This window comes from Hemitrygon akajei, chromosome 4 (genome assembly GCF_048418815.1).
Source record: "Hemitrygon akajei chromosome 4, sHemAka1.3, whole genome shotgun sequence".
Classification (NCBI taxonomy): domain Eukaryota; kingdom Metazoa; phylum Chordata; class Chondrichthyes; order Myliobatiformes; family Dasyatidae; genus Hemitrygon; species Hemitrygon akajei.
Window position 1 is genome coordinate 11,273,752 of NC_133127.1, and position 27,297 is coordinate 11,301,048.

At 43.3% G+C, this 27,297-nt stretch overlaps 1 protein-coding gene across 1 annotated transcript in view; it reads right to left on the reverse strand.

Moving 5' to 3' along the window:
• LOC140726121 (exocyst complex component 6B-like) overlaps positions 1-27,297 on the reverse strand; it is an 835,898-nt gene that overhangs the window by 736,188 nt on the left and 72,413 nt on the right. The window contains exons 2-5 of the mRNA XM_073042078.1: positions 20,665-20,830; positions 18,833-18,880; positions 16,080-16,170; positions 1,585-1,630 (exon numbers count right to left, since the gene is read on the reverse strand). Coding sequence (XP_072898179.1) covers positions 1,585-1,630; positions 16,080-16,170; positions 18,833-18,880; positions 20,665-20,830 — 351 coding nt within the window. The remainder of the gene's footprint in view (positions 1-1,584; positions 1,631-16,079; positions 16,171-18,832; positions 18,881-20,664; positions 20,831-27,297) is intronic.

The following is a 27,297-nucleotide window of genomic DNA, read 5'->3' on the forward strand; positions in this document are numbered from 1 at the left end:
GTCGGGAGGGATAATAAATCAGGCATGATGGAATGGCAGAGCAGATTCGATGGGTCGAATGGCCTAATTCTGTTCCAATGTTTTTTTAAATTTTCTTCAGCACGTGTACTGCAGCGATTGCAGAAGGCAGCACATCACCTCCAGCTTCTCAAGGACCACTAGAATAAGTGGCATTAACACCCACATACAACAAGTAATTGAAAACCTCCCAGCCATTCCTGCTAATTACACTTTGAGTTTTGTGTTTAACAAATCACTGTAATTTACAGCATTAAATTAATGAGTTTGAACTACTGCACCACCAGGCAGTCACACAGTGAGGATATTTCTATGGCTGAGCAACACACAATTTTCTCCCTTAACTACAAATTTCTCAGATCCTAAAACATCAATTGCATACCATATAAACCACTGGGTTATATACATCCAGAAAGACCTTGGTCACCACAGATTCTTCATGACCTTGCTTCTCACCTCTTTACATGTACACCTACAATTACAACTACTTTACTGGTAATTTGCAAGACAGTTCACAGAAAGATTTTCATTTTCATTCAGTTGGATAAATGCTCCATTCCCTCCTCAATCCATTTATTGTTAACCTTGCTGCAACAAGCATAAAAGTTCAACACAGTTTAGGGTCTTCTGTCCATGATGTGTACCAGACCTTTAACTCACTCCAATTTCAATCTAATTCTTCCATCCCACGTAACACTCCATTTTTCTATCATCCATGTGCCTTTCTAAGAGCCTGCAAAATGTTCCTAATGTATCTGCCTCAACCACCACCCCCTCAGGGAGTACCATGCACTCACCACTCTCTGAGTACAAAAACTACCTCTGACATTCTCCTATACTTTCCTACAATCACCTTAAAATGTTGCCTCCTGCTAATTTTTATTTAGCAATACAGTGAGGAGTAGGCCCTTCCCGCCCTTCGAGCCACAGCGCCCCAGCAAACCCCAACAGACTTAATTATCCTTAATCTAATAACGGGACAATTTACAACAACCAACTGACCTACCTGGTATGTCTTTGGACTGTGGGTGGAAACCAGAGGACTTGGAGAAAACCCTTGCATTCCACAGGGAGAACTTACCAGAGACTCTTCACAGGTTGGCACTAGAATTGAAATCCGAACACTGGAACACCCCAAACTGTAATTTCCACTGTGCCTATCTAAGAGATTCTTAAATATCCCTAACATATCTATCTCTACTACCACCCATTACGGGACATGCCATGCACCCACTACTCTCTGAATAAAAACATACCTCTGACATCCCCCTATCCTTTGCTCCCAACACCTTAAAGTTAGGCCTCCTTGTATGAACCATTTCCACCCTGGGAACAGATGTCTGGTTGTCCACTATATCAATGTTCCTTATCATCTCGTACACCTCTATCAAGTCACCTCGTAGCCTCCTTCACTCCAAAAAGAGAAGCCCTAGCTCACTCAACATGCTCTCTAGTCCAAGCAGCATCCTGGTACACCTCCACAGGTTAACTTGAAGCACACTAGGTGTGGCAGATTTGAAGCAGTAAGTAGGGAAACAAAAGATCAAAGATCAGACTGTAATTTACCTTTTAGTCTTCATCTGCTCCCGTAATTTACTGTACATCTCCAGAACTGTGGATGAGAAGAAGAAACCATCAGCCACTGCAATAACTGTCTATAAAAATCTCTGCTGACTCTCAGCAATTTTTATCCACGTGCCAATGAAATCACCCTATACAAATCTATCATAGCTCAGTACAGCAATCGCTCTGCAGTGAAGCATAGGGAGTTGTAGACACAGGCCAGGGTATCACACTAACCAGCCTCATCGCCATGGATTCTGTCAATACTTCTCGCTGCTACGGTAAAGCAGCCAATATAATCAAACACTCGATTCATCCAGGGCAATCGCCTATCAGGCAGAAGATACAAAAGCCTGAAAACATGTACCACCAGGCTCAAGGACAGCTTCTAGCCCACTGTTATAAGATTATCTAATGATCCCCGGCACAATAAAATGGACTCTACCTATTTATGGCCTTGCACATCATTGTCTGCCTGCACTGCACTTTCTCTGTAGCTGTTACTCTTTATTCTGCATTCCCTTGCCACTACCTTGATATACTAATGTAATGAAATGATCTGTACGGGTGGCAAGCATTTTACTATAGCTCATAATATGCGTCAATAATATACCAATAAATTTACCACAATGTAATTAAAATACTTTCTTCATGGTTGGTTTAATTGTTGCATTTTTATTTCTCTTTAAGTATCTTTGCTCGACAGGTTGCCTGAACACACAAGCTCAAATCACTACACCCAAGAATCCCCAAGCCAAGCTTGCAAGACAAGGTCTGTGTAACATGGACCGTAAAGTCCAATGCCCATATTCATACTAGCTAAGAGCTAAGAATAAAGTCTACAGGAAAGATATTGAAAATATTAAAAGAGTACAGCAAAAATTCTATAGAGTACAGAGAAAATGCCTTCTGCCATCCAATTTCTAAATTGACATTCAACCCATGAACACTAACTCACTACTTTTTTTAAATTCTGTTTTTTCACTACTTGTTTTAATTTAACTATTTAAAATACAAACATATTCTTATTTTTCCAGTTTTTAGCTTTTTTTTATATATTCATGTATTGTATTGTGCTGCTGCCACAAAGTTAACAAATTTTGCGACATATGCCAGTGATATTAAACTGGATTCTGATTCTGATGCTCAAAAATTTGATTCAGGTATACAAAATTATGAGGGGTATAGACAGGGTAAATGTAAGCAGGCTTTTTTCCATTGAGGTTGGGTGAAACTGGAACCAGAGGTCATAGGTTAGGGGTGAAAGGTGACATGTTTACAGGGGAACATGAGGAGGAACTTCTTCCTACCGTATCCCTCCCATCCATGTACTTACCCAAACTTCTCTTACATGTTGCAATTGAGCCCACATCCACCACTTCCGCTGGCACACACTCATCACACTCACACTCCTATGAATTATGTCCCCTCTCGCCTTGGACATATGCCCTCTACTTCTTCAGAAGCCATGGGGCAACTTTTTCCACCCACAGGGTGGTGAGTATATGGAGCAAACTGCCAGAGGAAGTGGTCAAGACAGATGCATTAATATCATTATAAAGATACTTGGACAGGTACATGGTTTGGAAAGAACTGGAAGGATAGGAAACAAACACAAGCAAATAGGACTAGCTAAGAAGGGAATCTTGGTTAACATGGACCAGTTTAGCCAAAGGGCTTGTTTCCATGCATTATAACATAAAATCTGTACCTCTTGCCACCCTGTTTTCTCTGAGGAGTAGCCACAAACTGAATTTAGCACACCATTTAATTGACATGACATGTTCAGCTCTGCTACATTTGCAGTGAAGCAGGGGATCCTGTCTTTGGGTTGTGACAGACATGATACAGTTCATAAAAATACAAGACCAATATGTTTCTCCACCCAGCATCAATTACTATAAGGACATGTCAAGTACAGAATGGCCACCAGAGGGGATTATAGGAAAACAAAAATGAAAGCATTCTAAAAACCAGAGACTGCAGATGTCTGAATCTGGAGCAGAAGCAAAATCAGTATCAGGTTTATTATCTCGGGCATGTCGTGAAATTTGTTGTTTTGTGGCAGCAGTACATTGCAATACATAATAACTATAAATTGCAATAAGAAGTATACAGTACCTATAAAAAGTATTCAACTCATCACCCTTGGAAGTTTTCATGCTTTATTGCTTTTCCAACATGAATCACAGTGGATTTAATTTGGCTTATTTGACACTGATCAACAGAAAAGACTCTGTCGAGTCAAAGTGAAAACAAATTTGTACAAATTGGTCTGAATTAATTACAAACATAAAACACAAAATACAAAATAATTGATTGCATAATTATTCACGTCCTTTAGTAGATGCACCTTTGGCAGTAATTCCAGCCTTGAGTCTGTGTGGACAGGTCTCTATTAATTTTGCACATCTGGACACTGCAATTTTCCCCATTCTTCTTTACAAAACTGCTCAAGCTCTGTCAGATTGCATGGGGATCGTGAGTGAACAGCCCTTTTCAATTCCAGCCACAAATTCTCAATTGGATTGAGGGCTGGACTCTGATTTGGCCACCTTAGGACATTAATTTTGTTGTTTTTAAGCTAATCCTGTGTAGCCTTGGTTTTATGCTTGGGGTCATTGTCTTGCTGGAAAGCAAATCTTCTCCCAAGTCACAGTTCTCTTGCAGACTGCATCAGGTTTTCCTCCATGAATTCATTGTATTTTGTTGCATTCATTCTACCCTCACAAGCCTTCCAGGGCCTGCTGCAGTGAAACATTCCTACAGCATGATACAGCCAACATCATACTTCATGTTAGGGATGGTGTGTTTTTGATGATGTGAGGTGTTTAGCTTATGCCAAACATAGCATTTAGTGTGATGGCCAAAAAGCTCAATTTTGATTTCATCAGACCATAGAACCTTCTTCCAGCTGACTTCAGTGTCTCCAATGTGTCTTCTGGTAAACTTTAGCCAAGATTTCACACGAGTTTTTTTCAACCATGGCTTTCTCTTTGCCACTCTCCCATAAAGCTGCAACTGTGGAAGCACCTGGGCAACAGTCATCATATGCACAGTCTCTCCTATCTCAGCCACTGAAGGTTGTAACTTCTCCAGAGTTCTCATAGGTCTCTCAGTGGCCTCCCTCACTAGTCCCCTTCTTGCACGGTCACTCAGGTTTTGAGGATGGCCTGCTCTAGGTAAATTTGCAGCTGTGCCATATTCTTTCCATTTCTTGATGATTGACTTAACTGTACTCCAAGGGTTATTTGATGATTTGGAAACCTTCTTACGCCCAGCTCCTGATGTGTACTTTCAATAACCGTTCCACAGAGTTGCTTGGAGTCTTCTTTTGTCTTCATGGTGTAGATTTTGCTGACTCTCCAGCAGATGTATTTTTACTACAATCAATTGAAACACCTTGACTGTAAACAGGTGATCTCCAGTTAACTAATCATGTGAATTCTAAAACGAACTGGCTGCACCACTGATGATTTTTTATGTCATATTAAAGGGAGTGAATACTTATGCAATCAATTATTTTGTGTTTTATATTTGTAACTAATTTAGATCACTTTGTTGAGATCTGTTTTCATGAGTCTTTTTTTGTTGATCAGCGTCACAAAAAGCCAAGTTAACTCCACTGTGATTCAATGTTGTAAAACAATAAAACATGATAACTTCCACGGCGGCGTGAATACTTTTATAGGCACCGCATGTATAAAATATAAATAAGTAACAATCTGCTGAAGGAACTACTATTCCACCATCTGAACCATGCCATCTTCTTACAGATTCCATTGAGCAGGAGGTACAGAAGACCCACACCACCAGGTTCAAGAACAGCTACTTATCTTCAAGTATTTGGTTCCTGAACCAACCAGCATGACTCTAATCACTACATTTTAGCAACACTGTGACCACTTTGACCATTCTGCACTAAAATTGATTTTTTGTTGTAATTGTGTTCTTTCTTGTAAAAATTGTGTATAATTTATGTTTGATATAAAGTACTATGTAAAAGTCTTGGGCACATGCTGTACATATAAGTAGGGTGCTTAAGACTTTTGAACAGTACTATAGTAATTTTATGTATTGCACTGTACTGCTGTTGCAAAAATACACAAGTTCATGACATATGTGAATGATGATAAACCTGATTCTGATATGGGTCTTTATTGTGAATTGAGTAGGAAGGGGGCAGGGAGAGTGGAATCATGTTGGGAAAAGGAGAAGGAAGAGGGGAGGGAGCAGGAAGCATCAGAGAGACATTCTGTAATGATCAGTAAACCAATTGTTTGGAATCAAACAATCTTGCCTGGTGTCTCAGGGCTGGGTGTATCTGCACCTGCGCTATTCCCTGTCCCTAGCACTCCATCTCTGCCACCTCCAACCTGAGTGTGGCCTCATCACGACAGTAGAGAAGGCCATGAACTGACATGGACTGAATTGGAAAGTGAAGCTTGAACTTCTTCCTCCCATCCCACCCCCTCCTTACTCTGACTTCTCTTCTCTTTTTTCAGTCTAGATGAAGGGTTCAGCCCAAAATGTCGACTGTTTACTCTTTTCTTCAAATGCTACCTAGCCTGCTAAGTTCCTGCTAAGTATCTTAGAACAGCTTAATATGGCTTCAGTGGCTACATAAAGAAAGCTCTGAAAATTTCTGTTCTGCATTAAGTGAATAAGTGTTTTCTCATTGGTTAACTTGGTACTGCAGTATTCAAATAAGTACTTTCTAATTGGTTATCCCATATCTACAGAATTTTATTTATCTCAGTGTATAAAAATAGATGTTTTATGCTGGGCACCATCTTAATTTCTCTCTTCTCAAGTAGTAGATCCCCTATCTCTGTCTGTTTCAACTTCACTTTGTTCTATCAACTCTTAATAAAATTATCATGAAGCAACAAGTCGTGACTCATTGAAATTCAAGTTCAAAGAATGTTTATTATCAAAGTACGTGAGGTCTGGGCCTGATGTCCCACTCACCCAGGGAAAGTGCACGCGCAGTGCATCGCCTCTCCTTTCCCGGTGTAGTGATCGCCGCGTGGTCGCTGTCTGGCTTGCTAGGCAGGAGGCCACTGCAAATGGCCCGTCCTACACTACTGTGTCCGTAGCAACACCTTCTCGTCGATGTCTCCCATTTCCACTAAGCTTGCTACGTCATAGCGCAACTGAATGTCCAGCAGTATAACTGGATGGGTAGGCTGGGCCCGTTAGCCTTGATTGGCAGCCAGCCTAAGAGAAGGACAACTCTGACTCCAAACCCAGGCAAGTGGGGCTCGTCAGGCTTGTCAGGCCATCCACCTAGGAGAAGGACACTCCGACGTTACTCCTACGACCCGAGAACCTCGCTGTCACCATCTCAGCTTGCTAGGCTATGGCAGATGAGCCTCGGGTGTAAAGGGTGGGGCCAGTACCGCGCACACTGCACTCCACCTAAAAAAATTATTCTGCAGGCGGAAGGACACGCCCACGTCTATGACCATCCTCCCTGTCGAAATCCCTTGGTGCCTGTCACATTGACCATTGCCAGTGGTCTACTCTAGTCTCCGATCGTAAGGTCTGGTGACACACCGTTCACCAGTCTGTCTCCCCCTTCGAGAACGCACGCAGGGCTGGCCTTGAGGACGAAAGGAAAAGGAGGAAGAACCGCGACACAGCAGCACCAAACCCAGAACACATTTTCCCCTGCAGCCGCTGCGGACGGGTCCGCCTGTCCCATATTGGCCTTGCCAGCCACCAGCAAGTCTGCAGCAGACGTGGGCAGCCCTGGGCAGCCCCCTTCCTAAATCTTCGTTTGCAAAGCCAAGCCATGATGATGATGTATACTACAGCGTGTGTGTGTGTGTGTGTGTGTGTGTGTGTGTGTGTGTGTGTGTGTGTGTGTGTGTGTGTGTGTGTGTGTGTGTGTGTGTGTGTGTGTGTGTGTGTGTGTGTGTGTGTATACAATTTTGAAATTAATTTTCTTACATCATCATCATCATTATGTGCCGTGTCGTATGACATGGATGATCATGGTCTATGACCATGATTGTTGTTGGGAAGTGCTTTGCCACTGCCTTCTTCTGGGCAGTGTCTTGATAAGATGGGTGACCCCAGCCACCACCAATACTCCCCAGAGACTGTCTGCCTTGCATCAGTGGTCAATAACCAGGACTTGTGATCTGCACCAGTTGCTCATACGACCATCCACCCTCTGCTCCCATGGCTTCATGTGAGCCTGATCGGGGGCTAAGCAGATGCTGCACCTTTCCCAAGGGTGACCCGCAGGCTAGCAGAGGGAAGAAGCGCCTACCCCTCCTTGGGTAGAGACGTATCTCTAGCCCGCCACGCATGCTTCTTATAGGCAGCCACAAAAACAAAGAAACCCAACAGAACCCAGTAAGAAAGACTTTCAAACACCCAATGTGCAAAAAAAGAACTATTTGTGCAGACAATAAAAAGTAAACAAATAACACTCAGAACTAAACAACACACACAAAACGCTGGAGGAACCCAGCAGGCCAGGCAGCTTCTATGGAAAAAAGTACAGTCGACGTTTCAGGCCGAGACTCTTCGGCTGGACTGGGAGTTCATGAATGTGAGTCCACAGTCAGGAAGCTAGTTCATCGCAGCAGCCAGTTCAGGAGCCCGTTAGTTGCAGGCCACAGCCCCAGTTTAGTGTAAAAGCGAGTAAATCTTGTGGAGCAGCGAGCTGAACACAAGCCCTTCTGACACCTTTGACCAAAACACCTCTACCTTTTCAATCTGGCCCTGTGCATTGCTAACTTCTAAAAGAACCTTGGATTGAAACACCATATTCCATCACTACTAAATTTTAGCACCACATTTCTCACTCAAAGTTATCGGTGGTGAGTGATAACTAAGAGCTCAGAGATCTCAGCACTGTTCCTAAGCACCTCGAGAACAGGAGGTTGAAGCAGCTCTGGTAACTTTCTCCAGCACCCGGATCGATTCACAGCTCACCCGCCAGCCCCTTGCTACCACATCCTGCACCCTTCATCTGCTAAGCTCGTCAGCACTCACACACATCAGGGCTCCTGTCAGCGTGGTTTAACAAATCAAACTGAGCTTAGGGTTCCAGTATGTTCCATCTTGTCCTCTCTCCCACAAGGCCTCTCCATGGTCTGTAGGAAAGACCACGCCAGACTCTCCCATCATGCTCAACTCTGAACGGTGGTCTACAGCGAGTCAACTTATCTATATAGAATCAAAATCGGGTCTAAATCATTGGCATATGTCATGAAGCTTATTGTTTTGCAGCAGCAGTATATTGCAATACATAATATATAAGAACTGTAAATTACAGCAAGAAATTTTAGAGGATGTGACTAAACACATTGATGAAGGTAGAGCAGTGGATGTAATGTATATGGATTTCAGTAAGGCATTTGACAAGGTACCTGGTTTATTGAGAAAGTAAGGAGGCATGGGATCCAAGGGGAAATTGCTTTGTGGATCCAGAACTGGCTTCCCCACAGAAGTGGTTGTAGACGGGTCATATTCTGCAAGGACACGAGTGACCAGTGGTGTGCCTCAGGGATCTGTTCTGGGACTCCTACTCTTTGTGATTTTTATAAATGACCTGGATGAAGAAGTGGAGGGATGGGTTAGTAAATTTGCTGATGACACAAAGGTTGGAGGTATTGTGGATAGTATGGAGGGCCGTCAGAGGTTACAGTGGGACACTGATAGGATGCAAAACTGGGCTGAGAAGTGGCAGATGGAGTTCAACCCAGATAGGTGTGAGGTGGGTCATTTTGGCAGGTCAAGTATGATGACAGAACATAGTATTAATTGTAAGACCCTTGGAAGTGTGGAGGATCAGAGGGATTTTGGGGTTCGAGTCCATAGGACACTCAAAACCACTGCGCAGGTTGACTCTGTGGTTAAGAAAGGTGCATTGGCCTTCATCAATCGTGGGATTGAGTTTAGGAGCCAAGAGGTAATGTTGCAGCTATACAGGACCCTGGTCAGACCCCACTTGGAGTACTGAGCTCAGTTCTGGTCACCGCACTACAGGAAGGATGTGAAAACCATAGAAAGGGTGCAGAGGAGATTTACAAGGATGTTGCCTGGATTGGGGAGTATGCCTTATGAGAATAGGTTGAGTGAACTCAGCCTTTTCTCCTTGGAGCAACAGAGGATGAGAGGTGACCTGATAGAGATGTACAAGATAGTGAGAGGCATTGATCGTGTGGATAGTCAGAGGCTTTTTCCCAGGGCTGAAGTGGCTAGCACGAGAGGTCACAGTTTTAAGGTGCTTGGAAGTAGATACAGATGAGATGTCACAGGTAAGTTTTTTATGCAGAGAGTGGTAATTGCATGAAATGGGCTGCCGGTGATGGTGGTGGAGGCAGATATGATAGGATCTTTTAAGAGACTCCTGGACAGGTACATGGAGCTCAGAAAAATAAGGGCTATGGGTAACCCTAGGTAATTTCGAAGGAAAGAACATGTTTGGCACAGCTTTGTGGGCCAAAAGGCATGTATTGTGCAGTAGGTTTTCTATATTTCTAAATATATATATATATATATATCTATAGTACAAGAAAGAGTAAAAAAAAAGTGAGATAGTGTTCATGGATTCATGGTGTTAATGGGTTCATTGACCATTTAGAAATCTGATGGCAGAGGGGAAGAAGCTTTTCCTAAAAAATTGAGTGTGTGATTTCAGGCTCATGTACCTGCTCCTTGATGGTAGCAATGAGAAGAGGGTATGTTCTGGGTGATGGTGGTCCTTAATGATGGATGTTGCCTCTTTGAGGCATCGCCTTTTAAAGATGTCCTTGATACTGTGGAGCCAGCTAAATTTGCAACTTTCTGCAGCTTTTTCCAGTCTGTCCCCACCCCCATACCAGATGGTGCTGCAACCAATTAGAATGCTCTCCAAAGTATATCTGTAAAACTTTGCTGGAGCCTTTGGTGACATACCAATTCTCCTCAAACTCCTAATGAAATATAGCTACAAGTTGACAATGGCCTGGTTTATCTCGGGTATTTGGTCTTGGCATCTCTTATAAGGAAAATTATCACCCAGGATAGGCCAGTGTTCTTTCTGTCTACAAAGCACTGCTGTAGAGTGTGTATAGTAACGGAAAATGGTGCAGCCACTAAACGTTCTTCAAAGCAAGCTCCCTCAAACATCATGTTGGGGTAGCACTGTAGTATCGAGTTTAGAACAGGGGTTCCCAGACCCCTACCATTAACCGAGATGTCCGTGGACCCCAGATTGGGAACCCCAGGGTTAGACAATGCTATTACAGTGCCAGCAACCTGGGTTCAATTCTGCCACTGTCTGTAAGGAATTTGCATGTTCTCCCTGTGACAGCATGAGTTTCCTCCGGGTGTTCCAGCTTCCTCCCAAGTTCTAAGGACATACAGGTTAGGAGGTTAAATGTTCACATGGGTGTAATAAAGCAGTGTCAGCTCATTGGGCTAGAAGGGCCTGTTACCATGCTGTAACTCCAAATAATAAATAAATAATCCCCAGAAATAATACCAACAAAATGTTGGAGGAATTCGGCAGGTCAGGCAGCATCTATGGAGAAGAATAAATAGCCAAAGTTTTGGGCCAAAATCTTTATCAGGATTGGAAAGCAAGGAGGAAGAAGCCAGAATAGTAAGGTGGGAAGAGGGGAAGGAATACAAGCTGGACACATCGTTGTGGTAACAAGTCTCGGTGAGCACATGATCACAGAGGCAGAGAGCAGTGGAGATCACAGAGGGGGAGCAGTAAGAGTCTCACTAAGCTCTTGTCAAGATTCAAACTTCTGCTTCTCTCGTCTCTCGTGTCTATGATCTCAGCAGCTCTCTGACTCTTCAACCACGGAGAGATGGAACTTTTCAAAAGCATTAAGTTTAGTTAAGTCGCTGGGACCAGACGAGATGTACCCCAGGGTACCGTGGGAAGCAAGTGAAGAGATTGCTAAGGCTCTGGCAGTGACCTTTGCATCATCAATAGGGACGGGAGAAGTGCCGAAGGATAGGAGGGTTGCAAATTTTGTTCCCTTGTCCAAGAAAGGGGGTAGAGATAACCTAGGAAATTATAGACCAGTGAGTCTGATCTCAGTGGTGGGCATGTTATTGAAGAAGATCCTGAGAGGCAGGATTTATGAGCATTTGGAGAGACACAATCTGATTAAGGATAATCAGCATGGCTTTGTCAAGGGCACATCATGCCTTACAAGCCTGATTGAATTCTTTGAGGATGTAACAAAACACGTTGATGAAGGTAGAGCAGTGGATATAATGTATATGGATTTCAGTAAGGCATTTGATAAGGTTCCCCATGCGAGGTTCATTCAGAAAGTAAGGAGGCAAGGGATCCAAGGAGACCTTGCTTTGTGGATCCAGAATTGACTTGCCCACAGAAGGCAAAGAGTGGTTATAGACGGTTCATTTTCTGCATGGAGGTCGGTGACCAGTGGTGGTCCACAAAGATCTGTTCTGGGACCCCACCTCTTTGCGATTTTTATAAATGGCCTGGATGAAGAAGTAGAAGGTGGGTTAGTAAGTTTGCTGATGACACAAAGGTTTGGGGTGTTGTGATAGTCTGGAGGGTTGTCAGAGTTTACAGCGGGACATCGGTAGGATGCAGAACGGGCCTGAGAAGTAGCAGATGGAGTTCAACCCGGATAAGTGTGAAGTGGTTCATGTTGGTAGGTCAAATTTGAAGACAGAATATAGTATTAATGGTAAGACTCTTGGCAGTGTGGAGGATCAGAGAGACCTTAGGGTCTGTAGCCATAGGACACTCAAAGCTGCTGCGCAGGTTGACTGTGTGGTTAAGAAGACGTATGGTGAATTGGCATTCATCAACCGTGGGAAAGAATTCAAAAGCCATGAGGTAATGTTACAGCTATATAAGACCTTGGTCAGACCCCACTTGGAGTACTGTGTTCAGTTCTGGTCGCCTCACTACAGGAAGGATGTGAAAACCATAGAAAGGGTGCAGAGGAGATTTACAAGGATGTTGCCTGGATTTGAGAGTATGCCTTATGAGAATAGATCGAGTAGACTTGGCCTTTTCTCCTTGAAGTGACAGAGGATGAGAGATGACCTGATAGAAGTGTATAAGATGATGAGAGGCATTGATCATGTGGATAGCCAGAGGCTTTTTCCCAGGGCATAGTTTTAAGGTGCTTATACAATGGGGAAGTCAGGGTTAAGTTTTTCACACAAGGAGTGGTGGGTGCATGGAATGGTGATGGAGACAGATACAATAGGGTCTTTTAAGAGACTCTTAGATTGGTACATGGAACTTAGAAAAATAGAGAACTATGCAGTAGGGTAATTCTAGGCAGTTTCTAGAGTAGGTTATATGGTTGGCACAACATTGTGGGCTGAAGGGCCTGTGATGTGCTGTAGATTTCTATGTTCTATGTTCATATGCTCACCCAGACTCTCTACATATCAGTGGATTCCAAATCATAACTGCCTAAGAGAACTCCCAGATTCCTGGGTTTTTTTTGGCAAATACCTTAAATGGTGGAAACATGTCAGGTATTTTTGGGTATGTATCAGGTAATTGTGGAAATGTATCAGGTATTTTTTGGTAAATACCTAAGAGATACCATACCACAAAAAAGATACCATATATGCTGCCTGAACTGTTGAGTTCCTCCAGCATTTTGTGTGTGGTGCTTAAGAGAACTCCCATCTCCCTTCTGTTATTTTTGGCAAATACCTTAAACCTGTCACCTCCGTTTTCTGGCCCTGATGTCAATGAAAGTTTTATCCCAGAATATTCTATCAACACTCCTCAAATGCTCAGCATTCATTTGCAAGTTGAGTAAGATGGATATAATAATTTCTATAATTCAGTCTTTGAGAAATTAATCAGAATGGATGGATCTTCATCAGCGTGAAATATTAGATGTTCGAAAAACTAGTTTTGCAAACTGCATTTCAGCCAAAGAATTTTATTTTATACAACACACAATATTTGGGATTAAACACATTTAGACCATGAGCTCTCTGGAATTAAAACTGTGACTTGGGCATGGGATGTCCACTGAAAAGACCTTAAGGTACGGGAGCAAATTAGGCTACTCAGCCCACTGAGTCTGCTCCATCATTCCTTCATGGCTGATTTTCCTTTCTCCCCAACACTATTCTTCTGCCTTCTCCACGTAACTTTTAATCCCACTCCTTACCAATCCAGAACCTGTCGATCTCTGCTTTAAATATAGCCAGTGACTTCCACAAATTCACATCCTCTGGCAAAAGAAATTCCTCCTCTCTTTTATTAAGGGACATCCTTTTATTCTGAGGCTGTACCCTCTGGTCCTAGATTCTCCCAATAATGGAAACATCCTTTGCATGGCCACTCTATCCAGGCCTTTCATTATCCGGTAGGTTTTAGTGAGATTTCCCCTCCCACCCCCATTCCAACAAATACAGGCCCGGAGACATCAAATGCTCCTGACAGGTTAAGTCTTCCATTCCTGGGATCATTCTTTTGAACGTCTTTTGGATCTTCTCCAGATCCAGCACAATTTTCATGGGACTCAAAACTGCTCACGATATTCCAAGTACAGTCTGACCAATGTCTTATAAAGCCTTGCTTTTATATTCTAGCCCTCTCGAAACGAATGCTAACATTGCATTTGCCTTCCTTACCACTGTCTCAACCTGCAAGAATTTGCCTTCCTGTGTCAATCTTTAAAGCCAGAAAGTGCTTCAGACATCATGAAATGCTTCAAAGCAGATCTGCTTGTGTTACATAGATTAGCTCTGCAGTCAATTTACACACTAACAGTTCATAAACAGCAATGGAGTGCTTGTTTTGTACTGCAGTTTCAGGAAAACAGTTGGCCAAGAAATACTTTTCTTCAAAACTTTATACATCCAAGCAAACAGTAGCAATATGCTGATTGGAAGTGTGACTTGGAGCTTAATGGAAAGGACAACCCCTCAAACAATACATCACTGCTTCTTGTTACAGAAGAGATTACAAGTAAAGCCTCAGAATAAAAGGCTTTATTCCCTTCAGAACTGAGATGACGAATTTCTTCAGCCAGAGGGTGCTGAATCTGGTACAGGCCTTGGTATTCGTATTGATTTAGTATTTTATTTAGAAATACAGTGTAGAACGGGTCCTTCCAACCCAATGAGCCTAATCCCTTTGATGTCTCTGTTTTGTTTTTTAAGGTGGGTGGGGTTCTGTCAGAGTCCAGCTGCACTCGAACTGCCATTCTTTACGGCAATGACTTCCACTCCCAGGGCTCACTGTCCGGCATTTTTCGATATCCCGAGGATGCAGCCTGGAAGGCATGCACACCTTTGGGACGAGGTCCTGCGGCCCTGTCGACAAGTTGATTCAACGCCAGTGTCACCAACCAAGGTGTCAGGAGAGAAACGGTACATCGCAAACAGCAGATCAGCTGTCGGAGCCTCTGTATTTGGACAATCGCTCATTGTCTCTCTCAATGATGGGAGAATGTTTGCTGCTGATTCTCAAGTCTGAGAACTCAGAATAAAAGCAACGAGGCAGACTTCAGAGAGTTGTTTCGTTTAGTTGGTCTCCCCTCTCACTGTGGGAAGGGTGACACCTTTATTAGGGAGAGAAAGAGCCTGTGGCAATATCGAATTGGCAGGTGAACGATTAGTTTCTGTGGTACTGCAGTTCATGGTCTTTCTTGGGGGATTTGCTATCGCTTACTCGGTGGGTGGAGGGTGCTGCTGCTTTCTCTCTTCTGGTTTTTGTGGATGTCTGTGACGATAAAGAATTTCAGGTTGTATACTATCTACATTCTTTGAGATTAAATGGAACCATTGACGTTGAATAGGCCAAATGACCTAATTCTACTTAGAGATCTTACAGTCTAAAATACTCCTTGAAATAGCAGAAACAATCATGGGCAATTCCCTCCCCACCATTGGTTCTGCCTCAGGAAAGCTAAATGTATCATCAAAGATCCCCAGCATGTAAGGGTGACTGAAAGTTTTCAGTGACAGATGTCGTTCTACCTTTGTAGAAGCAAACTGAAAGATCACACAGATTTGGAGTTCAATATAACGGGTGTTTTATTAAAACTGGTATGCACCAGGAGACCAGTCAAAGCTGATCTATCAGAACATAAATACGGTACAGTTTTTATATTCTTAGTTGATGAGATTACCAGTAAAACTACATTTTGTTAACATAATGGTGGCTACAGGAAGACTTAATTAAGTAACAGGCTAGGTCCTGGTTACAGAATAAAATAATTGTCTACATGTCAAGCAGTAAACCCAATTTTCTGTTACAACGATGGATGCATGTTACAGCATAATTAGTGAAGTTCCTGAAATGCTGCATTCCACGTCTCTGCTTTTGTCTGCAGTTTTATTATCACATAAGCACAACCCGCATCACTACCTGACTACATTTTTCTCCTTCAACAACATTCTTGGGATGAATGGTCACATATGGTTCACTTCATAGTTACCCCTCGTCCAAAACAGAACCGCTGTCTGTAGCAATGATAATATGTGGAGGGACATCACCACAGGCAGCCGTCACGTACCTGGCAGACACAGGGTCAGCTGGTCCACTGTGGCCGCAATGTTCCTCTGCTGTGAGCGACACTTCCTCAGTTCCTCCATTTCCATAATTAACTGTGGATCACGGGGAAAACAAACAATTATGTTAAATGTCTTTTATAAACTAGTTGAAAAATCTCTGATCATGACTATTAACAGCACCTGTGCAGTCAGTTTCTGGGGAATCAGAGGATAAGTGGCCCCTTTTCTGGGGGATCTGGTGATTGGATGGTCGCGTTTTCCAGCGGAACCGGAGGTTCGGTGGACACATTTCCGGGGGAGCTGGCACTTGGGTGGACGCACTTCCAGAGAACTGGCAATCGGATGATCACATTTTTGGCAGAGATGGTGATTGGGTGGACACATTTCCAGGCCAACAGGTGTTTGGGTGGACACATTTCCGGGGGAACTGACAGTTAGGTGGTCGCATTTCTGGTGGAGCTGGTGGTTGGGTGGACATGTTTCTACAATGGCAACACTTCCAGGGATATTGGTAGATGGGTGAACTCGTTTCCAGAGAAATTAACACATTTCTAGGGGAACAGCAGACAGATGGTAGGTTTCCTCGTGGCACAGCAGGCACAAGTGGTTATATTTCTAGATGAAATTGGCTCAGTAATCAGTTTTCACCCCTAATTTCCATGAGGCTACTTTAACTTCATAGCTAGTTAGATGCCCTGTGTAAGTATCACTGCCAATCCATAAGGAAACCTTATCAAAAATAACCAAACCTTCCTGGCTTTCCGACTGCTTGGTCAGAGGTCATGGCCTAAAGGACAGTGGCAATTTGCCATCCATTTTCAAGGCCCAGCTGAATTCATACAGAGAATGACTCCAACCTTTGGTAAGTGGTCATTGGTTTATTATCATCAGTGCACCAAGACACGGTGAAAAGCATTTGATTTCCAGATAGATAATTACACACACCGAGAATCAAGATTGTTTAATGTCATTTCCGGTACTCAAGGGTAAAGGAGAACAAAATAATTGTTACTCTGGATCCAATGCAGCACCAAAAAAAATTTTTTAAACACAAAAGATATAAATACGTAAGATGGCTTATAAAGAAAGTTTGATTCTATGTCCATAAAGTGAGACTTGGTACAGGAGTGTCTCCACATAAGGAGACTGACTCGTGTGAAGGGGTGAGTTAGTGGGTGGGGGTGTTGATACTGTTTGGAGAAAGTAGCTGCTTTTGAGTCTGGTGGTTGTGGCCTGGATGCTACGTAGCCTCCTCCCTCATGGGAGTAGGACAAACAATCCATGACCTAGCTGGGTGGGATCCTTCATGATGTAACTGGCCCTTTTCTGTATACACACCCTTCATGGCGTACCGATACAGCACATCAATGTAAAACAAATGTAAAATTAATAACAGAATGCAGAATAAACTGTTACCGAGAAAGTGCAGAGCAGGTAGGCAATGAGATGCAAGGTTTATAGAGAGATCAAGAGTTCAGCTTTATTGAGCAAGGTCTTGAAATGGTGGAACAAAGTTGTCCTTGAGTTTGTATTCTCAATCTTTTGTATTTTCTGCCCGACGGAAGGTGGGAGAAGAGCGAATGTCTGGGTTGGGAGGAGTATTTCATTATGCCGGCGCTCTTCCGAAGCAGTGGGAAGTGTAGACAGAGTTAGGGGAAGGGAGGCTGGTTTATATGGTGGAATAAGCTGTGTTCAGAACTCTCTGCAGTTTCTTGTGGTGTTGGACAGAGCAGTTGCCAGACCAGTTCTGATGGAAGTTATAGGCCCAAAATGTAGACGGTCCATTCATTTCCATAGATGTATCTGACCTGCTGAGTTCCTCCAACATTTTGTATGCGTTGCTCTGTATTTCCAGCATCTGCAGGTACATGTGAATTGGATGCACTCTACATTGCAGCTGTAAAAACTGTGACTCGCCAGTCAATTCACAGCCAACCTGGGCAGCTACAACTCGAAGCACACTTTAGAGAAGTAGATAGATGAAAGAAAAATGGAGGACTATGTAGGTGGGGTGGAGGTGACGGGGAGGAGATGCATCTCTATCAAAGGAACTGTAATGTGCTCCTTCCCTCTGCTGGCCTGCAGGTCACCTATGGAAAAGGTATAGTACCTGCTAACCTTCCCCCCCACCCACCGATCAGGGTCACATGAAGCCATGGGAGCAGGTGGTGGATGATTGTACGAGCAGCTGGTGCACATCACCAGTCCTGGTTATGCGACCACAGGCACCAGGCAATCTCTGAGGAGTCTGATAATGGCTGGGGTTACCCATCTTGTAAAGACACTGCCCAGAAGAAGACAATGGCAAACCACTTCTGTAGAAAAATTTGCCAAAAACAACCATGATAATGGAAAGTCCATAATCACTCATATCATATAACAAGGCACATGACAATTGAATGATGTGGGAGAGAAATGTCAGATTGATGTTGACATTGGTTAAAAAGTCAGCACAACTTTTTGGGCCAAAGGACCTGTACTGTGCTGTACTGTTCTATCTCCAAGGTAAGAAGAAACACATTAATTAACTGACAGGTCAACGGAAGTTAAAGTGCTTCGTGAGTTTTTATCAGGTTTATGAAAACAATCAAAAGCAGCAGGGTTATACATGAACAGTGCCAGAAAAGGGCCAGTAACATCATGATCCTACAGGGCTTCCTCATTAAAGTACTCCTCTGGAAAAGTAGTTAATATCTTCAGACAAGAATAAAAGACACAGAGTAAACCTGGATCCAAAAACCAAAAGTGAACTCACCTCCCTTCCCGATTCCTGCAGCTTATCGTTGGTATCAGTCACCTGGATCTGAGACAACAAGAAAATAAATAAATATACAGGTACCACCTTGCCAAAGCAAGAGGTTAAAGACTTCAGTGGACACTCCGACCAGATGAATAGCACAGGTCTTCAGTAACTGGCCAGCCACCCCACCTGGGCCAGATGCTTTCCATGGGTTCACCCTCCTGAAGGATGCTCTCACATCGGCTTCACAGACTAAAATCATTGTTTACTGCTAAATCAGTGAGTAGTTTACAATGAATACACAAATTATTACCGACGCCACTCAGCTTTGCTAAATCATCCCAAAGAAACATCAGACATTTTAAAGAAAGTGTTTGGACAGTGAATCTGGAATTATCCAGTCGAATGTCACTGTTCGGCAGCTGGGCAAACAGTGGAAAACACAGGAAACTTTGTCTGACCAAGAAGTGATAGTTTAAGGAACTAGGAACTTCTCAAAGGCCCACTCCTGTGCCCAATAATCAATTTTTTCAGTCTTTTAGCAATACTTATTTAATATTTAAATACTTCATATTGTAACTTCACCACATATAATAAATAAACCTGATTCTGCTTCCGCTTCTGATCCAAAGTGCTGCACATCCTGAAGAAATTACTACACTGCAATCTCAATATAATGTAGATGTGAGGAGAGACGCTACATCTACTTTAGCTGATTGGCAAAATCTCTCACACACACACACACACACACACACACACACACACACACACACACACACACACACACACACACACACACACACACACACACACACACACACACACACACACACACACACACACACACACACGAAATTCGTTCCCTCACATCCATCTCCATTTTCTCCTCTCGATCCCCATTGCTGCATCTCAAAGACACAATTTGCACAACATATCCCCAGCACATCAGCTCCTCCCTGTCACCCATTCAAGCACCTTGCCCCTCCCTGAGTCTCCCCTCCCCCTCCCCACCTTCTTATTCTGCCTTCTGCCCCCTTCACAATGCCTGTGCTGGCACTGGAGAGGGTCCAGAGGAGGTTCAAGAGATTGATGCCAAGAATGAAAGGTTTAATGCATGAGGTGCATTTGATGTTCTGGGCTTGTACCTGTAGTTTAGAAGAATTATGGGTTATCTCATTGCAACCTATTGAATATTGAAAGGCGTAGATAGAGTGGATGTGGAGTGGAGAGTCTAGGACCAGATGGGATACTGAATGAATTTTTTTCACCCCCAACCCTACCCACACCTTTTCCCAAAAAAATGACAGCACAGAACAACATATAAAGTGCTGGAGGAACTCAGCATGTCAGACAACATCTACTGAGGCAAATGGGCAGTCAATATTTCAGTTCAAGACTGGAAGAAGGGGAGATTGCCAGAATAAAAAGGTTGAGGGAAAGGGTGAAGTAAGAGTCAGCAGGTGATAGATGATAGGCTCAAATAGAAAGCTTCCAGCATCCATGTAGTCATAAACATTGACCAGTACAGCACAGAAACAGGCCCTTCAGCCCATCTAGTAGGTGCCAAGCTATTAATTTGCTTAGTTCCCTAAAATTTCTCTTAACTGTTGAGATCAACCCCACTACTTCCGCTGGCAGACTGTTCCTCACTCTCACCACCCTCTGAGTGAAGAAGATCCCCTTCATGTTCCCTTAAACATTTTGTTTCACCTTTCATCCTTAACCCATGACCTTAGGTCTAGTCTCACCCAACCTCGGTGGAAAAAGCCTGCTTGCATTTACATGGTAACCCACTTTACAGTTAAAGACAGCGTCACACCGAGATGCGATGCAGAGGAGCGACACACCTTCAGCTTCTGTGCCTCTCCTCGCACTTTCAGCAGCTCTGTGATGGAGTCCACAAATCCCTGGAAATGGAAATTGCACATTTTCTCAATCTCCCTGTCATGGTTCCTAATCCGGGCATCCAGTTTCTCCATAAAGCGCCAGTGCTCCTCTCCATCGTAAACCGACCTGGAAGGACACAAAGCAGAGGCACTTTAACACTCTGTCGCAGTAGTCTGTATAATTGTTATTTCTTTACAGATTAATTTTTTATGCATGCTTGTTATTTATATAATTGGGGTGTTTGGGGCGCCCAGGGAGTGGTAGCAGCTCTGGTGAAGGGGCTTGTGGTGAAGGGAAGTGTCCAATCTGGGCACTCACCTTTGGTCCCCACTGGACACACAACACACTCTGGTACACTGCTTCAACGGGCGGTCTAAACGGGGTGAGGTACCCAGCGGCCCTCATACTCTAGCGAGATAGGGGCATGCCTGTCTTAGCATATAATGTCAGCCCCAGCAGACTAGGCAGATAAGAGCTACAGTGAGATGCAACAGCCAGGAGGGCGATTCTGCAACGCTCTGTGGAGAGCGAAAAGCATGATGACGAGGAACAAATGAAGTCACGTTCATCCACTGCAATGAAGAAAGACCCCAGTTACGATGACCATTTGTACCACTGGACCAGGGCTTCCGAGGTTAACAGAGTGGAACTCCCCCAGTGCAATGGATTTTCCACTTTAAAAACTCTCCCACATACATTTCCTGTCATTGTCAGATATAACAGACAACCAACCATTTTATATAATTACCTGTGTACATGCAATTGTTTAATGTGTCTCCTAGTGGTTGTAGTTCCTTGTATCACTCTGGAAGCTTCTTTGGTATTGCAATATTTGAATAGTGGCTATCTGATTGGTCAACTCCTATCCACAAATTTGAATGGAACGTCAGTTTATCTGTATTATAAGAGCTGAGCATGTTGGCTCACCATATTTTCCATCCACTTGTTCTTTCCTGCTATTGCTACTAGAATTGTGCTCTTCACCATTTCCAACTCCTTTATTCTACTAGCGCTTAATAACACTATTGTGAAACAAGTTTTATGTCTCACTCTTAACTTCCGAAAGAACCTCGGTTCAAAGACATCGGCATCTAACAACTCTCGTGGCTGGCAAGGAAGAGCCACTCGATCAGCTGCTTGTACTGTGAGGTTACCGGAGGCTTTCACATTAAAAATCTGCACACTTCCCAAACTAATCTCAGTACCTCACCTTCTTCAAATAACATGCATCAAAGTTTTAAAAGATCAAAGTAAATTTATGATCAAAATATGTATATGTCACCATATACTGCCCTGGAGTTCATTTTCTTCCAGACATTCACGGTAGAATAAAACTACAACAGAATCAATGAAAAACTACACACAAAGATTGACAAACAACCAATGTGCAAAAGGCAAAATGTACAAATAATTTTTTTTTTAATTTAGAATGCAGTTGCAAGAAAAGGTTTGTGAATCCTTTGCAATTACCTCGGATTCTGCATTAGTTACTCATAAAATGTGGTCTGTTCTTCATCTAAGTCACAATAATAGACATACACAATCTGCCTAAACTAATAACAAACAATTGTAATTTTCATGTCTTTATAGAACACTTTGTTTAATCATTCACAGTCCAGGCTGGAAAAGCTGTGACCCCTTGCAGTTAAAAACTGGTAGAACCTCCTTTAGCAGCAATAACCTCCACCAAACATTTCCTGTAACTGTTGATCAGACTTGTACAAACAGCAAAGAGGAAGTTTAGACCATTCTTGCATCAAAAACTGTTTCATTTCATCTATATTTCTGGGATCCCCTGCATGAACAGCCCTCTTCAGGTCATGCCACAGCATCTCCATTGGGTTAAGGTCTGGACTCTAACTTAGCCATTCCTAGACATGAATTTTCTTCTTTTTAAACCATTCTGTTGCTCTTGTGTTTCGGATCATTGCCTTGTTGCATCATCCAAGTTCTATTAAGCTTCAGGAGATGGACCCGACATTGTCCTGTAAAATGTCTTGATACAATTTTCAATTTTGAATTCATTGTTCCCTCAATGATTACAAGCTGTCCAGCCTCTGAGGCAGCAAAGCAGTTCCGAACCTTTATGCTCCTTCCACCATGCTTCACAGTTGGGATGAGGTTTTGGCCTTGATGTGCAGTGTCCTTTTCCCATCAAACATAGCGGTGTGTATTTCTGCCAAATAGTTCAACTCTTGTCTCATCTGTCCACAGAACATTGTTCCAGAAGCATTATGGAACATCCAGGTGGTCTTTTTCAAACTTGAGACTTGCAACAATGTCTTTTTGGAGAACAGTGATTTCCTCCATGGTGTCTTTCTATGAACACAATTCATGTTCAATGATTTTCATATAGTGGACAAATGAACAGAGACTTTAGCAATTTCTAGAGATTCCTGCAGGTGTTTTGCTATTACCCTTGGGTTCTCCTCCACCTCCTCAGCATTCAGAACCCCTGACTCCAAATAGCTTATGTAGAAGGCATTACCCCAGAGGGGTAACGACCCTGCTGGTGTGGGACCAAAGGCTCCTGTACCTCCTTCCTGTTAGCAGCAACGAGAAGAGAGCATGGCCGGGTGGTGAAGGTCCAGGTAATGCAAGTAGTCTTTCTCCCAGTGTCAAAGCCTCTATCTTGAGACGAAGAGTAGACAGCCTGAGACTTTTCCCAGGGCGGAAGTGATAACACAAAGGATCATAATTTTAAGGTGATTGAAGGTAAGTTTACGAGGGAGGTCAGAGGTAGGATTTTTACAGCCTGGAATGCTCTGCTTGGGTTGGTGGTGGAGGCGAATACATTAGGGACATATAAGAGACTCTTAGATAGGCACGTGGATGATAGAAAAATGGAAGGAGTTAAACTGATCTTAAAGGTCAACATGACATTATAGGCCAAAGGACCTTTACTGTGCTGTTCTATGTTCTATGTCACTCGACCACACCGCTGTTGTATTTTCTGACTTACAGCTCGCTATTGGATTATTTTTCTGAGTGCAAAATGAACTCCAGTGCAACAAAAACAGAAAATACCAGAAAGAGGTTATGCAGCATCTGTGAAATGAGAAACAGATTTGCTGTTTCAGGTTAAGTTCCTGCATCTACCCTTGAATCACCAAAAAACATGAGGCTACAGATAAGGTGTTAATTAGTACAGTGGTGCCATGGAAGGGTAGCAGTTAGTGTGTCACGATTAGAGCTCTGGGTATTGAGGATTGGAGTTCAATTCCAGCATCCTCTGTAAGGAGCTTGTACATTCTCTCCATGAGCATATGGGTTTCCTCCAGGTGCTCCAGTTTCCTCCCACAGTCCGCAGAAGTACTGGTTAGTAGATTAATTTGTCTTTGTAAATTGTCTTGTGATCAGGCTAAAGTTAAGTAAGTGGATTGCTGGGCGGCATGGTTCAGTGTCCTGGAAGGGCCTATACCACACAGGATCTTGAAGTCAATATATTTATGGTTGGCACCAATGACGTGGAACAATGGGCCTCTTTCTGTGCTCTACAACTGTCATTTTAACTGCCGCAATGCACAAGGTTAAGACTGCTCTAAAGGTATGCAGAAACAGATATCTACCTTTCTAGGAACAAATAAAGTAAGTGAGCAAGCAGATTACCAGTTCACCCACTTCAATTTAACACCCTGATGCAACTTGATAGCAAAATCTGCCAACTTAATCTGGAACCTTAAAGTAGTCATTGCCAGGGGGAGGGGGAGGTAGTGGAGATCAACTCCCACCACCTATTAAATCCTCACAATGGCGTGCGTCTCAAATAGCCTCTGACAACCAAGTCCAGCTCCTCACCTTCATGTTTGGCTTAGCTACTTTGCTCGGCAGAACTGTTTCTGCTGACAGAAGGAGAAAAGGCAGGATACTCCCGCCTTAAACCCAGACATTTCGGGCAAATGGGTCTCATCAGCAGTCATTGGTAGCTCATCTAGAAGGAAAACTGATCTCAAACCTCCGCTGCCTTGGAGCTATATCCATTCATCGGAAGGCTTCAGGAGTAAATCCCCAGGAAAAGTCCGGAGCTGGGGTCCCTAAGGCAGCCCTACATTGAGTTCAACACTGACTGGCAACGCCACTGGTACCAAACTGTATCAGTCTCTGCCATTCCTTTAGATTCATCAGCTGCGTGGAGCGAAGCCTACTACATGGGCAACAGCTTGCTCTCCATATCGTACTGACCTGGCTTACGTATCATATAAGACAGCTTGAATGCAACAATCACAGTCGACCCAGTCCAACAGAGGGCCTCATTCGATTTAATCTGTACACTACCTTACGTGACTGCATTAAAATGACCCACCCTATGAGAAATACTTCCTTTGTCATATCTATCCCTCCATCAGACTCATTTGCCCTTTCTGAAGGGGTTGTCAAGCTGAAACTTTGACTCCATTTCTCTTTCACAAACACTCCCTGAGTGTTTCCAGCATTTTGAGTCTTACTTCAGATTGCCAGCATTTGCAGTTTGTTTTAATTCTCCTTAGAATGAAACCCCATTTGCTCCCTCAGGCAGATTTCAAAAATCCCTCAAGAACTGTTTAATAGAAGGATCAGCAACATTCAGATTATTTAACACTTGGACGAGATTGGAAGCGAGCGTTCAGCACTGTCTGCCTGCTTGCGGCTGGTCTCTCTCTCTCTCTCCCTTACACTTGCTGCTGCCGGAATCTTGGATCTTGGGCAAGGTTTAATCAGTGGTTTGTGGCCGGTCTCTGCATTTCATGTTATATGTGTTTCTAGTTACTCCTTTTTTATCACTATTCTGTGCAACTTTGATAGGAGCAGATTGGCTCTGTGGCCTGCAGCAAATGAATGGCACAGCACTAAATTGAACTGAAATGAACTAAACTGAACATTTCTAGACTATCTCAATTACTCTGTGGTTCTGATGTTTTATATTCTGTGTGTTTTTCGCTAGTTTTTAGCCCTTTGCGCAACAGGCTCTTTTATTTGTGTGTTGGGTGTTTGATGTTTTCTTTCCACGGTATTTTTTGTTTCATGGTTGTCTGTGGGAAGAAGAATCTCAGGGTCGTATACTGCAAACATACTTCAATAATAAGTGTACTTTGAATTTTTGGATCAGCAAATTTGCGGATGATACCAAGACTGGGGGTGTCGTGGACAGCAAAGAGAACTATCAAGGTCTGCAATGGGATCTGGACCAGCTGGAAAAATGGGCTGAAAATTGTCAGGTGAAATTTAATGCAGACAAGTGTGAGATGATGCACTTTGAGAGGATAAACCAGGGTAGGATTTACACAGTGAGCAGCAGGGTACTGTGGAGTGTGGTACAAAAATAGGGATCTGAGAATACAAATCCATAATTCCTTGCAAGTGGCATCATAAGCAGATAGAGTTGTAAAGAAAGTTTTTGACACATTGGCCTTCACAAGTCAAAGTATTGAGTACAAGAATTGGAATGTTATGCTGAACGTGTACATTAATGAAGCCAAATTTGGAGCACTGTGTGCATTTCTGGTCACCAACCTACAGAAAAGAGCCAATAAGATTGAAAGAGTGCAGAGGAATTTTACAAGGGTGTTGTTGGGACTTGAGTACCAGAGTTACAGGGAAAGATTGAATAGGTTAGGAATTTATCCCTAGAGCGTAAAAGAATGATGGATATGGATGGCTATGGTCCAAGTGCAGGTTGATGGGACTATACAGATTAATAACTCGGCATGGTCCAGATGGGCCAACGGCCTGTGTCTGTGCTGCAGTGTTCTATGACTCCAACTCCAGCAGTGATGGGAGACTGCAGACAATTACCTTTTCTGCTGACCTGACAGTTCACTGCAGAGGATGCTGCACCAACCCAGACAGTAATGGATTATGTGAGGATGCTCTCTATGCTGGCCGTGCAGAATGTTCTGGATTTTACCAGCTGCTAAAATAGTAGTGGAGAAGCTATCCTTGAGCTTGCTCAGAGTTGCTTGCCCCCACCGCCCTCACAATCCCTTTAACTCTCAGCAACATCATCGTAATTCCACAAATGTAAAATTACCTTAAAGCATACTGGCAACATTTGCCTTTACCATTCCAACTTCAAACCGGGCAAAATGGTGCTGATTTCTCAGCGTTTCCAGGTACACTTGGCTCACTGAGTCCCTTTCTGTTAATCTCGATGGAGGGAATGGTGGGATGATCCCAACAGAAGGGATGTTCCAATGGAAGGAGCACCGTGGTAGCATAGCAGTTAGTGCAACACGATTACAGCTCGGAGCAGTCTGGAATTCAGAGTTTAATTCGGGCGCTGTCTGTACGGAGTTTCCAAGTGACCTCATGGGTTTCCTCCCACATTCCAAAGATGCTCGGGTTACTAGTTAAATTGGTCATTGTAAATTGCCATGTGATTAGACCCGTGTTAAATTGGTGGGTTGCTAGATGTTGCAGCTCATTGGGTTGGAAGGACCCGTTGATTGATTGATGGATGGAAGGATTGATGAACGGAAGGATGGATAAATAAAATAATCCAATGGAAGGGAACAGCTCTGATGGAAGGAAATGTTCCCTACTGATGAAAGAAAATAGCTCCAATGGGTGGATTGCTCCGATGGAGGGAGCAGCTCCAATGCAGATAAAACGCTTCC